The sequence below is a fragment of the Heterodontus francisci genome, chromosome 22, assembly GCF_036365525.1.
Source record: "Heterodontus francisci isolate sHetFra1 chromosome 22, sHetFra1.hap1, whole genome shotgun sequence".
In the NCBI taxonomy this organism is placed as follows: Eukaryota; Metazoa; Chordata; class Chondrichthyes; order Heterodontiformes; family Heterodontidae; genus Heterodontus; species Heterodontus francisci.
Window position 1 is genome coordinate 50,988,056 of NC_090392.1, and position 22,554 is coordinate 51,010,609.

Below are 22,554 nucleotides of genomic sequence, written 5' to 3' on the forward strand. Positions count from 1 at the left end.
CAACCTGTTGACTCAGGGGCAGGATTGCTGCCACCAAGCCAAGACTGATAGGAGGCACGCAGTGACTTAACAAAATGTAAACATGAGAGAGCTGCATCATGAGGAAGTGTAAATGAGGGAAATAATGCCTGTTGGGAATATAATGTGGGAGAGGCCCGTACCAGGTGAGAATATAAATGGGTAGAAGTCCAAAAATCAGAACAACCACCATAAAAAATGTCTTTGAAGTAATTCAGTTTATCATGATTGTTGGACGCTGTGGAATCTGTTCATTTATACTATGGAATAGATTTGAAACCACTATTGGCAGCATACGGGGAAATTGTTTTGGGGGAGGGTCTGGATGAAGAGTGGGGGGAGAGTTTGGATGGAGAGTGGGGGAGGGTCTGGATGAAGAGTGGGGGGAGAGTTTGGATGGAGAGTGGGGGAGGGTCTGAAGCATGTTGTTGTGTGAATCAACATTCTCACCAATCACTCCGAAGAAGTCAAAATACCGCTCACAACTACTGGACACAAAAATCCATAATTACTGCTGTCCTGGGGGGGTGTGGGGGGTGGGGGGTGGGGGTGGGGTTAGTCTCCAATGTGATACCCCAAGCACATATCAGTTGCTAGTAATTCGCTGATTGTATAATACAAGGGAAGAGAAAAGAAAGACTTGCATCTATATAGCGCCTTTCACAATGTCACAAAGTGCTTTACAGCAAATGAAGGACTTTTGAAGTGTAATTTCTGTTCTAGCATGTGAAAATCCGAGTCGCTGCATTAAGATGTGCTGTGGTGATAAATTCATGATAGACTTGCAAACTGCTAAAAGTGAAAGGTTGCAAAGTTTTGCACTAAATGGAGGTCGAAGTTTGTTCAGTAAATATACATGTGAAGTACATTTACCTGTATTGTTTTTAAGGCATTTTCTACTAAAATTAGTGCATGTGGCTAGAATAGTATTGCTGTAGCCACACCTTTAGTTAGTCTGTAATTTACACCGGACAACATTGACCTAGAAGTCACCTTTGTAGATGTTTTTTGGCACCACTAAAGGCAGTAGCTCTGCCTCATTTACCTAATAAAGTTAACACTGTCACTGGCAGCAGCAGCGCCGTATGGTAAAGGCAGCATGAGGCGTGGATTTGAATCCAGCCAAGATGCATAGCTCCCTGCTGCTTGCAAGGACCTTACATGGAAAGAGTTTGGGTCCAAATCAGTCTGATTCCAGCAGCTGCAGGTGGTATAAACCAAAATCTTCAGTTATTGTTGAGTAATAATAAGTAGGAAGCTCATTGATAAATTTACAACAGTAACAAGAAAATAAATGTCCTTAATAATTTTGAATTATATATTTGTTATTTTAACTGAAAAAGAAAAAATATAGCGGACTGCTATTTGTTGCAACTGCATAAAGAGATTTATTGTAACTTTGCTTTTTGTAAGGCTGTGGTGATCAGTGCAACAGGAAATGAAAATGTCACCATAACAACACAGCTACTCTGCTGACACAGCGAGACTGAGTGCAGTTCATGTGTGTTGAAGCCTGTGGGTATATGTGGGTGTGGATTATTAAGAGCTGCTTTTATCTACACGTTCAGTTTTAGATGCTTAAGATGCCATGGGATAGGTCACCTCTACAGACAGGAAATACACAGGGAGATGACTATCCCTTTAAAATACTTATAAGGTGGAACGATGTGATGTTGCCATTTGTGAGAGCATGCAAGCAGTCATCTGCAGTTCTCCTGCTGAAGCCATTGGTTATTTACCCCTGGCTATGTCATGTAAAAGTCATGTCCTGGTGAAGTTTTGGCAGTTTTGGCTACCTCACTGGGTCAAGTCTTCTTTTTAGCTTTTGAAATAATCGGCGATAAAAGTCTGCACAATTTTGCTTTCATTTCCTTTCCTCTTTTGTTGATGCTTATAGTTCTTATTGAGGTACTATTCCCTGGGTGTTAACTCTTGTTGAGTACAGATTGAGAGTGGGTACAGGGGTTGAGGGTTTGGGTGGTAGGCAGGTATATGGGGTGCGTTAGTGGAGGGAGCAATCTCTCAGTCACTATGCACTTGCTCTTTGAGCCTCCATCCAAAACCATTTCCCCTCGTAATGCATTTTAATCTCTAACGTCTTTCATCCTTTCTCATGGCCATAACTCTGTGTTCCAGATCTCTAAAATTGTAGAACATCCCAAAGCACTCTTCAGCCTATTAGTTGCTATTGAAGTGTAATGTGAGAAATGCAACAGTCAAGTTGTGCATAGCTAGGTCCCAAAAACAGCAATGAGATAATGCCTAGAGAGTCTGTATTAAGGATGTTGATCGAAGAATAAATATTGACCAAGACACTGGGGAGAACTGCCCTGCACTTCTTTGAAATTTGTGCCATTGGAGCTTTTACATTTACCAGAGAAGGCAGACAGGGCCTCGGTATAATGTCACGTCCAAAAGACAGTACCTCCAAGAGCGTAGCACTCCCTTAGTAGTGCACTTGAGTGTCGGCCTGGATTATATGCTCAAGTTTCTGATTGGGAAATGAACCCACAATCTTCTGACACAGAGAAGAGTGCTGCCCATCGAGTGATGGTATGTGGGGCAAAGGCTGGCTTACAGCAATAGCCTTTGTTGTTGATCAAGTGAGGCATATCTCGTGATGCCCTAAAGATCTGAGTACTGTACAATGGTGGCAGTGCCGGGTGCTACACTTTGGGATACTCTGCAGTGGGAGCAGTGCTTTTTATTAAGTGTATGTTCTTTATTCTGCAGGTCTCATGGCTCACAAGTTGACAGTCCATGATTACCAACTGCTATTGAACAAAGGCTGGGTCAGGTGAGTGAGTGTTGATGGCACTGAATAGAAACTAAAGGCATTTATAGTCACAGATCTGTGGAAAACCTGGTGCCGAGCAGGATAAGTTTAGTTAAGGCTTGATGTCTGGGAGAGTTGAGTGGAGCTCAGTTTCCTTAAATGGCTTCAGTCTACATTCTTTCAAGTGTCCCACAAGCTGCCTGGATGGCTCAATGGGAAACACACTGCCCTGTGCAGTACTGAGCCACACAGCCTGTGGAAGTCCCATATTTAATTTGCGGTCTCTGCTGAGTTAGCTGATCTTGGTTGGGATGCTACAGTTGACATTAGCGGTCCTGGTGGAGGGAGTGAAAGACTTGCAGGATTCTTGCTCTTGATTTCTTTCTAGCAACCCCTGTGATACCATGATCAAAAAGCCTGCCGACATGTATTTAGATGTTCTGCCTATTGACTGTGAATGGGTGGAGAAACTGATCCCACTAACTAGGCTAGCACAAAAAGACTGACTGCCATGGCAAGGCACAAAAATGTAATTGACATTTGGCAAAGGCGAGACACCCTTGGAGTACTTGCAATCCTGATAAACAGGTTAAAATATGAGGATATGTTGCATAGACTAGACTTGTCTTTCCTGAATATAGAACTTTAAGGAGTGATTTAATTGAGGTGTTTGAGTTGCTTAAAGAATTTGATAGGCTAGACAGAGAGAAACTATTTTCTTTGGTGCGGGAGTCCAGAACAAGGGTGCATAACTTTAAAAATAGAGCTAAGCCTTTCAATGGTGATGTCATGGACCACTTCTTCACACAAAGATTAGTGGAAATCTGGAATTCTCTCCTTTAAAATGTGATTACAACTAGGGGTTCATAGAAAATTTTAAAACTGAGATAATCTTTTAGGGGAGGGTATTAAGGATGTGGAACCAAAGCAATTAAATGGACAGTTGAACCATGCTCTAATTGAATGGAGAAAGAAGCTTGAGGGGCTGAATGGTACTCTCTTGTTAATATTTCTTGATTTCAGAGCTGGTTACCTTCTTGTCTGCCTTGTTGATCAGGAAGAAAGTGGAGTAGACTGTTGGAGGGCCATCAAAAGAGCTAAACCCTGTAGGAATTAAGAAACTTCCCCTTCAAATATCACTCGATTGCCATGGGATCATTGAAATGCAGTGAACAACCGCAGACTCTCGGACACTACAAATGGTTAACTTAAAATATTTTCCAAAAGCAAATGCTTATAGGCAAAAAATATCTCAGTCAGTTAACTGGTGTCTTGTGCGGGATAGAATCAGAGGCTCTTCCTGGTATTCAACTTCCTGTCCAAGTTTCTTTGATGCAGAAAAACTACACTGTTCATTTGGTGATGTCTGAATCCCACAATTCTGAGACCTTCACAGAGTATAACAGTAGATTATACAGGACCAGACTTTGGATACACACCTGTTTTCACTACTAAGGGCTAATTTTGTGAGACTCCAGTCTTACACCAGAGCCTCAATTGATAGGAACATTTGTTGGACATAGGGTTATAACATGGGATCTGACTAGTGCTCCCTCGAGTGAGACTGCAGCCAGGGCTAGAGTCTCACGAAATGATCTCTCTAATGTCCTGCCTTAATTGCAATAAGTCCTGAACATCTTCAGTCAAGCAGTTTGGATTATGGTTTCTGTCAAATTTTCTGCAGTATGCCAAGCATCAGCCAGTGTTTCATATTCTTCCTCTCCTTCTTCCCCCCGCCCCTCCCCCGTCCCCGTCCCCCACGCCCCACTTCTCCATTATTTTCTCTTTCTATGGGCTCTGTCTATCTGTATCTTTCCAGCTATATCTGCTTGTCCCTCTTTGCTCTCTTTCCTTCTGTCTCTCTCTATTCCCCTCTCTATGAACAGAATTTTAACATTTACACTCAGTCACAGCGGGGTGGTGGGGGTGAGGGTGGATGGGGCGGGGTGTGTGTGGGGGGGGATTGTGGGGGCGAGGCCCAGCAGCATTTTGGGAACCCGAAAGTTGCTGGAGTGTGCTTTGCTGTGGCTTTCCAACTCAGCCATGGCATTCAGGTTTCCCGACCAATCGGAGCAGGTGGACGTGATGGCAGTTAAAGGCTGTCTGTTTATAGGGACCCCGGCATTAGAGAAGTGTTAGGAAAGTGTTAGGGGCGGCACAGTAGCGCAGTGGTTAGCACCGCAGCCTCACAGCTCCAGCGACCCGGGTTCAATTCTGGGTACTGCCTGTGTGGAGTTTGCAAGTTCTCCCTGTGTCTGTGTGGGTTTCCTCTGGGTGCTCCGATTTCCTCCCACATGCCAAAGACTTGCGGGTTGATAGGTAAATTGGCCATTATAAATTGTCCCTAGTATAGTTAGGTGGTAGGGAAATATAAGGATAGGTGGGGATGTGGGGATGTGGTAGGAATATGGAATTAGTGTAGGATTAGTATATAAATGGGTGGTTGATGGTCGGCACAGACTCGGTGGGCCGAAGGGCCTGTTTCAGTGCTGTATCTCTAAACTAAACTAAACGAAAAAAAAAGAGAGAGCAAGAGCAATGATGGAGGCTCAACGTGGCAAGGCTGCCATCCCTGGTTCTTGGAGGCATCCCTGGAGGTCATGCTGCATCCTGTAAGAGCCCACACTGAAACACTTCCCAGTAGATGGAAAGCCACATGCATGTGACTGGAAGTGGCTCAGGAGGCGAGCAGCAGGAGTGTGATACCTTGCACTTGGATACAGTGCCGAAAGAGGCTCAATGACCTCATCAGGACAGGAAAGGTGAGTTACATCCCACATTCAAGTGTCAATCCCCAAACTGACTGCCCAGCTTTCTCCTGCACAACATTCCTCCCGTCAGACCAACACATCTTGCAGCTCCACCCATTCCTTTCTCTCGAGGCACCCCCAATATTCCTATCTGAACAGCCAATGCTGACACTCATGCTTATCTTAATGACATCTCACACCTATCCCTCACAGTGATCCTCCACAAATGTTGTTCTTCCATCCTCTCAATACATTCCATTTCTCACACTCCTGACTCTTCTCTCTTCTAAGGAGAAGAGAGTGCAGAGCTCCAGGGAGCGAGAGCCGGGGGAGAGGCAGAAATCTGGGGGTGGCCCTCCCATCTTCGCCACTCTGATCACTGCAGAGGAGGAGGCCTTGGAGATTGGCAGGGTGGTGGAGTCGATGGCTGTTGGAGATGGAGAGATGTGGATCCCCCAGATAGCTGGTGACTAAATTAGCTATCACACAACCACGTGGCATACAACAGTCACTCATGTTGTATAATGTCACCAGTAACTGACATATGATCATCAGCACAATCATGACTTTGAACCCTTTCCCCTTGTCAGTTCTAAATCATGTCTTCCGCAGGTCTGTTGGATCCCATTAGTTGCACAAAGAGAGACGAAGTCCGACTGTAGCTTTAAGAAACTTTATTGCAGTACTTAATTGTTACATCTTCAGAAAACTTAACAATGAACTGAACTAAAACTAAAATTAACACATACACTGAACTAATATTGAACTGACCCCCCTTTCGCACCAAATCAAGCCTAATTTTAGTTATTCATACAAATCAGTAACACCTACTCTTTGTTCCCAATTGGTCTACAAACTTCTGCAGTTTCTTGGTGTCGAGGCCTGATTGGGGTACTGCCTTGTCAATTTGTTTTAACTTCTTACTCCAGTTTCTCATCCCCTTATCTCCTTGTGAACCGTTAGGCTGACATACAAAGAATTATTATTAAGCAGTATACAGCTGTCCTGATAGTTTCTGCTTGTTAGTCTGTTTCTACTGATAAGCTGTCCCTACAGCACTGAATAGGCTACTGTTAATTTCTGATAAGCTGTCTGCTGAAGCTCTAAAGTTATTTTGTTAGTAGGCTATACTTAATTGATCAGTTCACTTTAAATGTCCCCAAGTTCTGTTCCCATAGTTCTGTTCCCACAGGTCCTTCAAGCATCGTGCAGGAGCTGATGCGGGAGGAGATCAAGGAGTCCTCAGAGGCGGTCAAGCATTCTGCGGAAGCACTGTCACACAACTCCTGCACACCCTCCAAAAGCTCAGATATACACCTCAGTGGGACCTCCAAGGGAGATAGCTACATGTCACATGGTGAGCCGCACATCGCAAGTGAGCGTGTGTTGGAGACAGGGACAGCAGTGGAAAGTCCCCATTGCAGGGCACAGAACACTTGAAGCTCTGCTCAGTTAGATGCAGATGTTGAGTCTTGGGGATCATCCATGAACAGAACTATTCTGCAGCAGCAGTAGAAAAGGTTCTGACAGCATTTCTAGAGGCCATTGGAGAGAGATGGAGGGGTCCGTCTCTGGCACGTGCCTCAGCCATTTGTGCTGATGTCTACCTTCATGGAGAGATTGGCCACCTGCATGGACAATCAGACACGGCAGACAACCGAGTGCACGTTTGCCCTGACCAATAGCCTGCTCACAGTCTGCCATTTTACATTTGATGGAGGAAAGTCTCACCTTGGCTGTTCTGCACCTCACTGAAATGCAGCAAAGTGCTCCCAGCTCTTGGCTAATAGGGAAGTGTGGATGAACCATGAGAGGGGCGAAGGAGAAAGCATACATGGAAGTGGGGACTTTGCTCAAGGCACTCCCACTCCTCCTCCCTTGCCCTCCACCCCCCCCCCCCCCCCCAGTCAGAGCCCCACATGCTGTCTCGTGTCCTGATGGTTCAGTCTGCCTCTGCACAGATGCAGGTGGGGCAGTCTTTGGTGGGGTCCTCAAGTGCCTCAAAACACAGAGGATGTTGACCACGAGCATTTGAGCAGTCAGAGCAGGAGACGAGCAGCCTGCCTCTAGCTCTGCTGAAGCCACAAGGGTTGCCCCATCTAGAGACAATGGGAAATGAAAGGGAAAGAATTTGTAGTTCCACAAGGGAAATAACTTGGGTGTTTACAAGTATGTCACTGTGTAAATTTTATTGTAAATGTTGAAGTATCATTAACTTTATTTCAAGTCTCCATTGTCCAGTCATCGCCATTGTTGCCTCTTGCCTGCCAAATGGCCATCCACCTTGAGGAAAATAATATGATCAGAGTAGAAGATGGGCAATGGGTATCAATGAGATGGAAAATGATTGATTGTGGGAATGCTTTGTGCTGGGTCGGGGGCAGTGGGTTCAGCATTGGTGAGCCATATGGCTTCATAGACTCAGGTTAGCTAAATTGTGTATGAGTCTGTCGCGGGCAACTCTGACAACTAGGTGAGCGGCTGCAGGGACCCTAGCCACATCAGGCCTTTCTTCCTCCTCCTCCAAGGATGAAAAGCAGTCATCACCATCCTTCCTCCTCCTGCAGCTCCAGTTCCCTCTGCAATGTTACGTTAGTAAGGCACAGCAGACTACCACCATTCTGGGCATCCTCGCTGGTACAAACTTTAATATAACCCCAGATCTGTCCAGGCACCTGAATCACATCTTCAATGACCAAATTACTTGCTCCATCAGCGCTCTTGTGCTCATGTACCTTTCCTGTTCATCAGCCATGTTCTTAGAGGCTAGCCCTTGTCTAGAAGGAGCAACTGGCTGAATGTTTCACTGTTTTGAGATGCAAAGATCTGTGAGGCTTGACTGTCACAGAATGAAAGAATCATGGCAGCTTCCAGGATATCTTGCACAGACATTCATAAATACCTTCCAGTGGTCACATACCAACTGAACATTGATGGAATAGAATCCCTTCCGATTGATAAACATTGCTGGGTGATCTGAAGGCTCCTTGATTGCCACATGGGTGCATCAGCTGCTCCCATTCTGCAGTGAAGGCTGGCACCAGGGAAAATCAGATCAAAGTCAAAAAAGCTCAAGGTGGCAGAAATGACCTCCAAAGTGTTGGAAATCACCTGCAAAGCAGTGAAAACACACTCTCAGAATATTTCCTGTGAGCAAAAGCCTTTCACAGACATGGAAACAGCTGAAATAAAAACAGAAAGTGCTGGAAATACTCAGCAGATCTGGCAGCATCTGTGGAGAGAGAAACAGAGTTGGCGTTTCAAGACAGATATGACTTTTCTTCATAACTGGAACTAGAACAAGGAAACAGCTGGCATGGTTCAGCATTTAAAGGCTTTCCTACCTGTCAATTTCACAGCCCCATCAATCCCCACTCTGACCTCGCCTTGTTGACGTTGGCGAGTTTCAGACAGCTCAGGAAGCCCCTGCACTGGCAGTTGAAGGCAGAAAGCAGGGTTAAATTTTAATTCAGTTGCCACTTTGTATATTATGATCCCTGACCCACCAGCCCCATAAGGGTTTCACACGCACCACTTAAAGGCAGAAGCGAACGGTATCATGTCGGGTTTCCGCACGCTGGCATTTTTCGCTGTTTAACCTGCCAGACGCGCGGGACACCCACCCCCAACTTGCAGGTTAAAATTGCCCCCCAATGTGTCTCTTGCTCAGTGGCTCTCTCCTTATCTTTCTCTCTCTGTCTGTATATAAGTTTTTCTTGTGTATATATATGGAAAGTCGGGTGAAGTGTATAACATGTGGCCAGTCTGATAAGGTTTGCTTAGGCATACAAGGTTGAAAGTTCTGCCCTCTGCCTGTATTCCTCTTTCAATATTTGGCTCTGAGAGTCTCTTTCTATTTCCCTGCCTCTCTCAATCTTCAGATCTCACTGGCTGCCTTCTCTCTCACTGATAATCTGTCACTCTCTATATAAGTTTCTCTTTCTATCTCCAAGTCTTTTCCTCTATCTCCTAGTCTCTCGGTGTCTCTGTCCATCTCTCTCTCGCTCTCTATTTCTGTTTCTTGCTCCCTTTTGAGTAGGTGATGTGAAGCAACAAGTTCACATTTTAAATGCAGTAAATGAATTTCTGCCTCCAAACTACTCCCTGGAGTGTAGTGACATTCAAGAATTCTGAAAAACAACAGTGGGGTTTGAATATGGGATCTTGCTATTGGTGTTGGCTACTGTTCAAGTTGTTGCCTTTCCTAATTTGTTTTGATCGCTTTGTTGCCTTTCAACAAGTGACCATTCCATCCTCTTCCAAATTCCCTCCCCCAGACCCACCTCTATGGCACTGCCCTCTTATGGTTTCGTGCCTAGCTGTCACATTGCAAGCATTGCATCACTTCCAAAGGTTTTGTTTTTGGCACCAACTCTGCTGTTAGAAACAAACATATGAAAATAATGGAAAATGATAAAAATGACGGGAAACGAGCAGCTTATCCACCAAGCCTGCCCCGTACTAAGGATGGCTGGAGCATCATGACTGACTCCCCCCTCCCCCACAGCCATATAATCTCCTGGGAGAGGAAAAAAACAAAGGCCAATAAGGGAAAGAAACCTCAGGAAAATTTCTCACCAACTCACTCAGGCAATCAAAGCCAATCTAGATCACATTGAACAGGCATATGCTTCAAACATGGGCCCTTCCTCTTCATCATTTATGTCTTTTTCCCCTTGCTGATGCCATCAGGAAACATGGGTCAGCCTCCACATGTATGCCATTGAGATTCAGCTCTACCTCTTGATCTCCTTCATCGCTTTTGCGATCTTCTCCAACTGCTTGTCAGGCATCGAGACCTAATGAGCCAAAATCTTCTCCAGCAAAATGCCAGCAAAACTACAGACAGCTCCAATTCTCACCAACACCTCCAGCCTCAAATCCATCAGCCTCCAACCTCCCCCTCTGCTACCTCTGGCTAAGCCCAGTGAGGACATGACCTCGACATTCTTGTTAACAACATCTGATGTGTTACCAAGACTGATGTCCTTCACCTGGGAAACATCACTAGACTCCAACAGCAACTCCTTCCAGATTGCAAACCAAAGCATTAATGCTCAGAAGCTCAATTTCTCCAAAGCTCTCCTTGACAACCCTGCAACACTCTCTGAAAACTACAAATCTTCCAGACCATTCGCATCCTTCTCTGGGCAAACATTCCCAACCCTCCCCCACCCCTGCCCCTATGCTCCATCCTTACCAAGATCCACAGTGATTTTAAAATGCTCAACTTCTCCTTGAAATCCTTCAGTCCTACCCTCTCCCAGTTGTAGGTTCTGCACGAACCCTCCACTACCGCTCAGTCCTTGTGCTCTGCACGCACTACTCTTGTCATTAGATGTTGTTACTTTATCCAAATATGCTCCCACCCTCTGGAACTCTCATTTTCTCATTGTCCTCCTGGGCATCTCCTTTCAAAAGCCTCTGAACATCCCTTCTCTTTGATCATGTTCTCATCTCCCATTCTCTTTTATTTCCTCCATTCTCCATCTTTCGCAGTGTCCAATCATTGTCTGCCGTTTATAAAATGTTAAGACATCTCTCGGTACTTGTGGAATGCAAATTGTTGATATGAGCACAGGTGGATTCTGGGAGTGCCAAAAAATGACCACCTCAGTAGTGAGGTTCTTTGGATGCAACCTGTTACCTTCCGAGTATACAATTATGCGAGACAGTGCAAGTGGTTCCCTGTGGTACTGAGGGAGCTTTCCTGAGTGGATGCTTGTTGATGACCCTGGTTCTAAGTAGTGCCAATGATCATAGAATGTACTTTTGTGTGAGCACTGTGTGAGTGCTTGGTGTATTTTCATTGTGCCAGCTTTGGCAATTATCCTATTTGGCTGCTATTCTATATACTGCAGATCCTTTGGGCATGGTTTACATGGGTGGTTTTGTCATCACTGCTCCAATCAGTTGCTGGCAGTGATCCAGGAGTAGGGATTAATTTCCAGAGAATTGCTCAGCCCTGGGGAGTACTTGATTTTACTTGGACTGGGTTATATGCCGTTCTCTCTTAATCCGTGTTGAATGAGAGTGGGGTCCTCTTGCCTCAACGCGATGTAATTACGGGAAATTCAAGTGCTAACTCGTGAATGCTTTTCATTCTTGACTGAGGACAATAGGTTGAGTCAGTGAGAGCACCTTCCTTCCAAGCAGAGTGTCACAATCAGGTGAGGAGGGGTCGAAGGACTCCCTCTTGTCCTTCTTGTTTAACCACATGGCAATGCTTGCCAATTCAGTGTGTGGTTAACTATTCATGTGACATGATCATAAAAGAACCAATTGGACAGGTTTTCTTGAGTTTAACGAAGAAAGAGGTTAGCTCTGTTATACTTAAACCAATCTAAGTAAAATAGTAAACTACTCTCCAACTTTCAGACACACACACACACACACAAATAGATTACGGAGGGGGGAATGGATAGATTGGTTGGATTAGAGTCCAGAGCAATAAAAAGGCGTATACAGTGCCATGCAGGCTCCCACATGCCAAGAATAAGGCACATTAATTTCGCCACATGAGCATTGATTTTTAAACTGTTACTGGAGTAAAGAAAGAACTTGCTTTCAAAATAAAACACCAGACCCTTGACTGGAAACACATTTGCATATTTGCAGACAGCACTTAAAAGGGACAAAAGACCATGCCCTGACACATTCAATCCACAATGGACTTTTGATTACCAGACATTGAGGGTGGAGGAGCTCGCATTCCAGGTTGACTGCTAAGATGGCTGAATAGACAAACAGACGTGGTCAGACCAGTTTAGTCACAGGACTCAGTGGCTGTCGGAGGGTTTTTTTAAACTTGCCACAGAGAATTTGAACTCAGAAAGCTGTTTGCTCCTGGACTGAAAAGAGTACTCGTGGCTGGCTTGCCGCAGCCTCTCCTGTCGGTTCTCATCTCTCTCACCAGCTTCGCAGTCCATTGAAGACATAGCAACTCCGAGAGAGAAAAGTCTCCTACAGTGAACAAGGTTTAAGAAGAATACTGGGCCACAACAAAAAGCAAGATCTACCTACAAGCAAGGACTACAGAGAGCTCGAAGCACAGTAACAAAAAACCCTCTTCAGAGATTGCTTCAAACTACTCCACTATTTTCTTGTGCTCTTTTCTGTCTCTATTTGCATGTCCGTATCGCGTATGCGTGCTGGCGTGGGGCGTGGCGCATATCCATAGGCGTTAACCGAATTAGAGTTTAAGTTTTAATAAATTTCACTTTTCTTCTTCAAACCTAAGAAAGCCTATTTGTGCTCATTTCTTTGCCTTGTAATTGGAAAGCGGTGAACAAGGATTCACTAAGGAGGAGCTCAAAACACAGTATGTTTAAAAACAATACCCTGTTACAGTAAGACCAGGTGAAGGCTGAAAGGGAACCCCTACACCTCTTTCTCACCTGGTCATAACAACAGTGTGTGAAGTTTGGTGACTCGGCTGGCTTCCTTCTGAACTCAATAGTACTGAGGCTTCCAGATTGCAGATGCAGCCCGCTGATTCGGCGGTTCTCCTGGAGACAGCAATGCAGGTAATTTTCTTCATGAAGTCTCTGTCTACAGCAATGATAGGCCTAGTGGTTATGGCCAGCAAGCAGGATTCAAAGCTTGTAAGATGGATTGGAGACAGAGAGTGGAAGGAGGGACCCCTCTTGAGTCTTCTTTGGTCGGTGTCCAGTTGCTTATCTCTGTTGCTGCAGAGAAACCACCAGCTTAAACACAGAGATGGTAGGCCTGTCACATGACCATCACCCAATGATTCAACATGATGACTCAGTGTGTATTTCATCTTGCAACTTAATTAGTTCATGTCTAGGAATTCCCTTCTCTCAACCAGGGTCCCGTTGTTCAAGTGATTAGGTTTGAGTGGTTCATCTCCACTAGTTTACTGGACCAATTGATGCCTTAATGTCTTTTTAATGGGAGCAGGACAGGTAATTCACTCAAAATTCTCCAGGTCATTGTTCTGGAGGGGACGGGACAGACAATTCGTCTCCACCTTGATACATTGGAATGCAGGATATAGTGATGCAAATTACAGTGGCCATTTTAGCCGTTAGTAAAGTCACCTTTTTCTCTGTTTAAAAAAAAATTACTTCAGGTTTCCAGGCGGTGGATTAAAAAAAATCATAATTCGGCATAACATGTGTTCATGGCAAGAGATACTGAACTCCTTCAAACTGCAGAAGGCTCCAAACCTTAAAGCCAAGTCACACGAGGGGCTGAAAGCCATTGGGACGTGAGCCTGTTGGTTATGCTGGGGGTCATGTTCACCATCTCAAGGAGTGCTGACCTCACCAGTGTTATGGGGTCAATGGGAGAGTACCTCATTAACATGGAACAGGCTGGTACAGGCACCACTACAGACACATCTGCAACATCCACCTTCCCCATGCACCTGCTTGCTGATGGGGTGGAGGGAGAGTTGTCCAGGTCTCCTCCTGATCATGCCCGCAATTACCCCATTCATGCCCTCCTGTGGAAAGGGGCCAATATGGTTTCACTTTAAAAAGAATATTGATGCTCTATCTTCACAGGTAATGCTCTGTGACCAGTGGGGCCCATATTTGCCCTTCTATAAACTGGCATACCTCAACTGATTCAGCATACTGGGCTGCACTGATTAACTGGTTCAAAACTGGGCCTATGGTGAGGAAACTCACAGCACTAGGAATCACTGCACCACCACCTTCCCTCCAGCCCACCACCCCTTCACCACCCCCTCATCACCCCAGCTCACCATATCTTCCTTCTTTTCCTTAGCAAGTTGGAAGCTGCCAGACCTTTCATAATGTGGTCTCCAGGAGGTGTGGGGTGGTGGGGTTTCTACTGGTCTCCAGTCAGATCTACAGTGGGAGGAAGTTCAGCCTCACAGCTCCCTCGTTGTCTTAGCAAGTTTATCCAGCCAGTAGTTGTGTCACACATACCATACCTGCAGTGCACCAGAATTTATCTCCTGACCTTTCCATGTTGAGTTTCCTGATCACAGCAGGGAATCAGTGCAGCTGCTACATTTGGCCTCATGGCCCAGGGTTAGGGAGGGGAAATTCAGCCATCCAGCAACCTTTGCTTGCCATGTGTGTGTGTGTGGGGGTGAAGGGGGGGTTGGTGGTGTGGGTGGGAGATGGTATAGGAGGTGGTGGTGGGTGGTGGTGTTAGTGTGTGTTTGTGGCTGTCTGCAGTTTGATAGACTTTAGTGTTCACTTTGCTTGAGAAGAAATGCACTGTCGTTAAGTGTATTCAACTATTGGGAGTCAAGGTTCATTCTATCTTTCGCAACCAAGGTGACAAAATACACTGAGTCAGCACAGGCACTAAAGATTTAGACTTTCTGATAACTTTTAAAGCACAACTCTCTGCTCACACAGTAGAAATCCTGTAGCATCCAGGTTAAAAAATGGCTTTGAGCACAAAATTCAGAGCTCCAGAGCTTATCATCAGGACTGATGCACGTGACACCTACAAACCTTTCATTTTACACATCATTTTAGTCCCAGAGCCTTGAAAACTCTGAGGTGTTCTGAGCTGTTGCTAAGCGCTGGCTTTTACCCTGGGTTTCAGAATCCCAATGTTGGGATCAAATGGGGGTCCCAAGGCCGCATTTGCCGAGAGCCAGACCAGGATAGCTGTTTTCCCAGAGGCAGCCCCCTAATTGGCCACCTCCAAGCTCACCATCCAATTAGGGACAGTGGGCAGGCTCCCGATGCTGCCTGCACAATCAGAGGGCTGGAAGCTCTGAAGACTCGGCAGCTCCACTGGCAGAGGTGGACTCTGCTGAGGCAGGTCAGGGATCGATAGGGCACCTCAACATGGAGGAACCTTGGAAAGATAAGCTTAAAAATAAACATTCAGAGAAGCCAAGTAGGCAGGCCCCCTCTGATCAAAGGGGAAACCGCTCCGGATAACGGGGGCTGCTTTTGGTGCCTGCAGCCCCCTCCTTGGTGCATGGAGCCTCGGGCTTCGACGGCCTACCCTGACTGCCACAGGGAGGCCTCCTCCATAAAGCTGGCAGCCTCTGCACGCAATGGGGGTGCCACTCTGCTGCAGGCAAAATGCTGGTGAGCACTATAAATGGCCCCTAATTGGAGACTTAGGTATGCTAATCCACTGCCTGCCACCATTCAGCAGGTAGGCAATCCGGGTCACTGGCCAACGTGGCTCCTCAATATTTTTGTGGCCTCTGCCTCCCAGCCTGCCACCCCAGGGCCAGGAAAATCCAGCTCTGTCTATTTCCATTGCTGCACTGGGCATTATTTGATGATAGCAATAGGTGCGACACAGTGATGACTTGGCCTGCTCAGGGACCACTTAGACTCATGGAACCGGGTTACAAGCTAGAATGCATTGCAAGGGTTCAGGTATTATTTTTTATTTAGCTGGGAATGATTTGGGGTACGATAGTGTGGTGCTTTATGTTAGTGGGTGAGTAAATCCGGAAAATGAGTGTTCAAATCCCAGCACGGCAGTTTGAGAATTTGAATTCAGTTAAAATAAAAAAAAGCTGTATCAGTAAAAGTGACTATGAAGCTGTTGAGTTGTCATAAAAACTCAACTGGTTCATTAATGTCCTTCAGGAATGGAAATTGGCTGTTTTTACCCGATCTGGGCTATATGTAACTCCTGTCCGACACGAACATGGCTGACTCCTAACTGCCCTAGCAAGATACTCAATTGTATTAAACTCAGTCCACCTCAACCTTCTCCGAGCAACTAGCGATGGGTAATAAATGTCAGCAATGTCTACATTCCTAGAATGAATATTAGAAAACAAAGTTCCATGTACGAATCCAATCCAGGGGTTAAGCCAATTTATATATAGATGCCTGGGAATAGTTAGCCAATCTGTCCATGCCCAGTGTATATTTATATGACATTAATTCCAATTGTTTTTACTTTGTCTAGGAGTGGGAAGTATCTATACAAAGCCGCTATGCCTGTTACATGTTGTCCCACATACCCGATGAGGTAAGCACAGCGCTAAGTATCTGCTGTGGGATCTCACTCTCAGTTCTTCAATACGTTGTGTTTGTTAAATTTAACAATTTATTTTTGTGTGGGTGTGAATTTTGCAGCTCATCAAAAGTTATGCATGTCAGCAAAGAATGAAAGAAACACTTCCCACTTATTTCACACAGTGAGTCGTTCAAAACTCCCAGGTCAGGGACAGTGCATTAGATGCAGAGTAAAACTCTTTCTCTATAGAATCACAGAATTGTTACAGCACAGAAGGAGGCCATTCAGACTATCGTGTCTGTGCTGGCTCTCCAAAAGAGCAATTTAACTAGTGCCACTCCCCAACCTTCTCCCCGTAGCCCTGCACATTCTTCCTTTTCAGATAACACTCCAATTCCCTCTTGAATGCCTCAACTGAACCTGACTCCACCACACTCTCAGACAGTGCTTTTCGGATTCTAACCACTCGCTCTGTGAAAAAGCTGTTCCTCATGTCGCCATTGCTTCTTTTGCCAATTACCTTAAATCTGTGCCCTCTTGTTCTTGATCCTTCCACCAATGGGAACAGTTTCCCCTATCTACTCTGTTACACTGTCCCATCAAACACTCTCAGGTCAAGTACAGCACAGAATAAATACAGAGTAAAGCTCTCTCTATGCTGCCCCATCATATACTCCTAGGACAGGTGCAGCACAGGTTAAATACAAAGTAATGCTCCCTCTGACATTTTTCCATTAAGCACTCCCTGAGCAGGTACAGCATGAGTTATATACAGTGTTATGACTGACCACTCCTATCAAAGCCCCCAATCAAAATATACGATTCTGATTGTGATGGGACCAACACACTGTTAATTCAATCCCGTCACTCCACAGATCGGCTAACATATCATTTAAAACTTTCCAAATTAAAGAAAGACCCAACCAAATTGTACCATCTATTAACCCCCGAATGAGGCTAAACAAACCAGGTGTCTTTAAATTAACAGATTAACTCTTTAATTAGAAGAACTAAATTCTTAAACATGTTAAAGATATGAACAACATTTAAAATAGAAAAAATTAGAGTCCTTGCAAATTTACAGTCCAATGTTGCGTGAAGTCCTCACAGAATGTTGCTTGAAGCCCCCACAGAATGTTGCTTTCCTTCTCCAGCGAATTTCAACAATTAACGACTTGCAAACACTTTCAACAGAATCAATCTGACTTTAGAGTTTTTGAGGGATAAAAGATTGTCACTGTCTAACTTCCCTTTCTTCAATTTAAATTACCAGAGATCTCTGTTTTAGCTTGACTCTGTTTTTAGAATTTTGAGAGATAATAATTAAACAGACTAAAATCCTATTCATTCAGTTTAAATGGTTGAGAGCTCTTTTTCAGGTGTGCTAAAAACTACAGCTGTCTGTGTCCTCTGTCTGTGTGTTCTGTTAGAACAAACTGTCTTGAACTAAAAGCCAGTTCAAAACTGAATTGTAACAAATGTATCGCATGAGACTCACTCCCAGTGGCTGTATCTATGGTACCGAGAATGCACCCTTTGAATCGCAGTCTCCAAATGGCTGTTTCTAAGGCAACGGGAATGTACCTTCCTTTAACTCTTGAGGCTTGCTGGTTCTTAAAACAATACTGATCCCTTGCAAGCCTTAAAGGCAAACCGCATATTCCCCCAAAAAAACTACAGGACCATGACAATAGAGTAAAGCTCCCTTTACACTGTTCCATCAAACATTTCCTTGGCTGGGACAGCACAGGTACAGGATAAAGCTTCTTCTGTCCTTAAATTGGCAATTGTTATTAAAGCAAGACATGGTCCATTGGCCTATGACCTTTGATCTCTGCTATTGCTTTCATTTTTTTTTCATGCGAGTTAAGTTTCTTTCTCTCAGTATCAGCTATTTGTTTATTACTAGAAAGAGGTTTTCAAACTTAAATCGACCTCTTCATTTAAATCCCTTAAAGGCAAATAGGTGATACCTTCCCTTGCCTTTGGTAACCACAGGGTTTAAATCCCTATTTGTCATGGGCAGGGATATTGTCCATTGATGCCGCATATGTGGTGGGTTATACTTACCGAGGCCATCCTGCACTGTAAGCAGCAAGGGAACTGTGTTATATTGTGGAACTATGTGGCTCTTTCCCATTATATAGTTTAGTTTAGTTTAGTTTAGAGATACAGCACTGAAACAGGCCCTTCGGCCCACCGAGTCTGTGCCGATCAACCACCCTTTTATACTAATGCTACACTAATCCCATATTCCTACCACATCCCCACCTGTCCCTATATTTCCTGACCACCTACCTACACTAGGGGCAATTGCTAATGGCCAATTTACCTATCAACCTGCAAGTCTTTGGCATGTGGGAGGAAACCGGAGCACCCGGAGGAAACCCACGCGAACACAGGGCGAACTTGCAAACTCCACACAGGCAGTACCCAGAATTGAACCCGGGTCACTGGAGCTGTGAGGCTGCGGTGCTAACCACTGCTCCCCTGTGCCGCCCATGTAGGTGGGTTATGAGTCTTACTAACATTTGGACATTGTGCAGTGGATGCTGGCCCGTACCAGCACTTGTCCCATCCAGCTACCCCAGTGCATTATCATTCATGTAGCTCTGCTATCATGATCTCTTCTCATGATCCTCTACTTTAATCTGTTAGCAGACACTGACTTTTTCAAGAGTGCAACTGTACGCTGGGGATTAAATGAGTTTAGCAGCAACTGCAGATTGGGAATCAGGACTTGGGAGACTGGAGGAAAGGATTTAGCAGATTTGGAGGCAAGGTTCAATTGGTAGCAGATCAGGAGTGGAGAACAGCGCTGCAGATTAAAGATCAGGACTTTAGAGGGGCAGAACATTATATTAGCTAGTGTTCTGCTCCAGTAACATAGCAATAACCTGACCTCAGAAGAGTGCCCCATTGCTCAATCATTTTTTTATGTATTTCTCAGCCTGACTTGTTCAATTTAGATAGTCTGTCTGAAGCCATTAGAGAGATAGATAGGTTAGAGAGAGACCCTGTGGAAAGTCAACAACAGACCCCCATGCATACGTTAATACTGAGTGGCTCTGTGTCTGGTCCAGTTTACTCTGCAGTTTAGTTGATAAAATGTTTATTATTCTCTACCTTATGTGGAAGAATAGTTAAAAATGTAACTTGCTAACAATCTGCAGGGTGCCATTACTTCTGTTCACTGGTCCATTTACTGGCTAATAGAGCTGTTTGTCAGTTTCTAGTCTCAGCCACAATCCAATGAAATATTTATTCTCCTGCCTTCCAAGTCAAAGGCATGTGATGCAACCATTAGCCAAAATACAGTGAAGAGGCTGCTGTGTTTAAGCCCAGGGCTTGCAGCAATTGTCTAGATATTGGGCAAGTAAATGGAGCAAGGGCTTGATGCTGGAGTGGTCCAAGGTGCTGAACCTGACAAAAATAACCTGGAAAGACTCATATAGCTGAAGCACCTGATCCCCCAGCACTGGCTACCCTCAGCTCAAAGATCCACGATGATCAGGAAAAGCTGAACAGGCTGGGGGCCTTTTCCCTAGAAAAGACTCAGGGTGACCTGATTGAGATCTTTAATATTATGAAGGGGTTCAATGGGGTAGATGTAGAGAAGATGTTTCCACTTGTGGGAGAATCCAAAACTAGGGACAATAAATATAAAACAGACGCTCATAAGGAATTCAGGTGAAACTTCTTTACTCAGAGTTGGAGAATGTGGAACTCGCTACTACATGGAATGATTAAAGCAAATAGTATGGATGCATTTAAGATGAAACTATGTAAGTACATGAGGGAGAAAGGAATATAAGGTTATGCTGACAGGTTGAGATGAAGTAGGGTGGGAGGAGATTGGTATAGAGCACATGGACGAGTTGGGCCGAATGGTCTGTTTCTGTGTTGTCAATTATGTGTAATTCTATATATCTCCAGAGCCCCAGGTGAAGTCCCAGTTCCTCACACTTGTGAACCTTTTACCCTTTGCTGCTGTTTCAGGTGCCACATCTTGGACTTTCGGATATCCAGGTCACAGCGCCGAGTTCTGAAGAAGATGCGGAAACATTTAACACGCACTGATGCTTTTGTGAAGGAAACTGCTGGTGAGTATAACAGCAGTGATTGTACCTTCCTGTATAGCTGGAGAACAATGCACTATCTATAGGAAATAATGGTGAGCATAAAGAAAGCTTTGAATGGAACGTAAAGGCTTCTTGATCACACTTTCAACCAATTTGACAATCCTGATTAATTCCATAAGTGGGGCAAGTGATTTGTTGTCTCCTCATAAATCAGCATCTTCACTGTTTCCAGGATCTGTTCTGACACATTGCTGTGCGGATGCTGCAAGTTGTACTGTGTCAGCCTTGGCTCAGTGGTACCACTCGCAATTCTGAATCAGGAGATCATAGGCTCAAGCACTCCTTGAATTGAACATAGAGTTTAGGTAGGCACTTCAGCACAGCACTGAGTGTTGCATTGACAGACGTGCCGTCTTCCGAATGAGATGTAAAACTGAAACTACATCAGGCTGGTCTAATGAAGTTAAGTGTCCCTTGGCACTATCCAAAGAAGAGCAGGAAGTTTGCCTGGTGCCCTGAACCTCAAATAACAACACTAATTAACAGATGGAGCTCATCATTTATCATTTACTGTCAGTGGAACCTTTGCTATGCTATTTATAATTACAAATTTGTTCTTCTTTCATGGTCAGTAAGTATGGGAAAAAAAGAGAAAGATTAACATTTATACAGTTCCATTCAAAAACACTCTACGGCCAATGAAGTAATTTTGAAGTGTAGTTGCTCTTGTAATGTAGGAAACATGGCAACCAATTTGCACACAGCAAGTTCCCACAAACAGCAATATGATAATGACTGGATCAATTTTTTTAGTGATGTTGGTCAAGGGATAAATATCAACCAGGACATCGGGGAGAACTCAATGGTTCATCTTGAAATAGTGCTGTGGGATCTTTTATGCCCACCTGAGACAGCAAATGGGGCCTCAGTTTAACATCTGATCCAAATGGCAATACCACCAACAGTGCACCATCATTAGTGTGTTGACCTAGATTTTGTGCTTACAGCTCTGGAGTAGGACTTGAGCCCATAATCTTCTGACTCAGAGGCAAGAGTAAAAGGCTGACACCTAGTGACTAGAGATCCACAGGACGCCATTTACTTTAGTCCCAATGACTTAGAACAGAACCCCTCCCTGCTTCCCACGCATGCAAGGTAATTTTGACTTCATACAATAGTGTAATTCAGATGATAGCAAATTGGCAGCCGTTTTATACATCCCTCGCCGTTTTCATTTTTAAAACGCGCCACTGATTCGCTATCACCGTATTACACCATCGCACAAAGTGACCTCCGCAGTCTTCCAGAGAAGTGGATCACTTCTCACAGGTGACAGGCGTGAACGAGATTTGCGGCTAAAATTACTTGGGAGTTGTGGATGGAAATTGTTGGGGGCAGTTTCATTTTGATGTATTCCACACAATAATTGATGGTTCAGGGAATCACCTGAGGTGGATTTGACTGAATTGTGGTTGGGTTAAACAGCGAGAGTCAGTTCTAAGATCAAATAGTGACAAGATTTTTTGTGATAGGTTTTCCCATTTCCCTCACCCCTCCTGAAGGAGTTGGCACATGTTGTGATAGAGTTCCACAGCTGCTCACATGCTCCCATATCTCACACCAGTGGCCAATCCTCATGTCTGAGCCTAACCGGTGAGGTGCTCATTTCACTTTTATCGACTGGGCGGTAATCTGGCCAAGCAGATTGTCTGCTCCTTGTAGAACCCACCCCAAGTTTTGTCCCATTGAAAATTACCTGGAGTGTTTGGAGGCCATTCAACAATAGGAGGTACCACAGTTGAGACCAACCCCGTCCTCAAAAATCCAAACCTTCACATTTTCCATCAAGGGTCAATGCTCAATTGTAGGATCCCGACCACCACCCGGCCTATCAGGTAACTTAGCATGAACCAGTGTTCCAACATGGACCCTCGCTGTCTGCCTGGCTCAGTATCACCCCCTGTGGAGCATTTACCCACTG

General features: G+C 44.8%; 1 protein-coding gene across 2 annotated transcripts in view; it reads left to right on the forward strand.

Moving 5' to 3' along the window:
* The window catches only part of LOC137381363 (arginyl-tRNA--protein transferase 1-like), a 62,953-nt gene that overhangs the window by 13,511 nt on the left and 26,888 nt on the right, over nucleotides 1-22,554 (forward strand). For both annotated transcript variants that reach the window (XM_068053828.1, XM_068053827.1), the window contains exons 2-4: nucleotides 2,752-2,815; nucleotides 16,441-16,503; nucleotides 20,491-20,594. In XM_068053828.1, coding sequence (XP_067909929.1) covers nucleotides 2,752-2,815; nucleotides 16,441-16,503; nucleotides 20,491-20,594 — 231 coding nt within the window. The remainder of the gene's footprint in view (nucleotides 1-2,751; nucleotides 2,816-16,440; nucleotides 16,504-20,490; nucleotides 20,595-22,554) is intronic.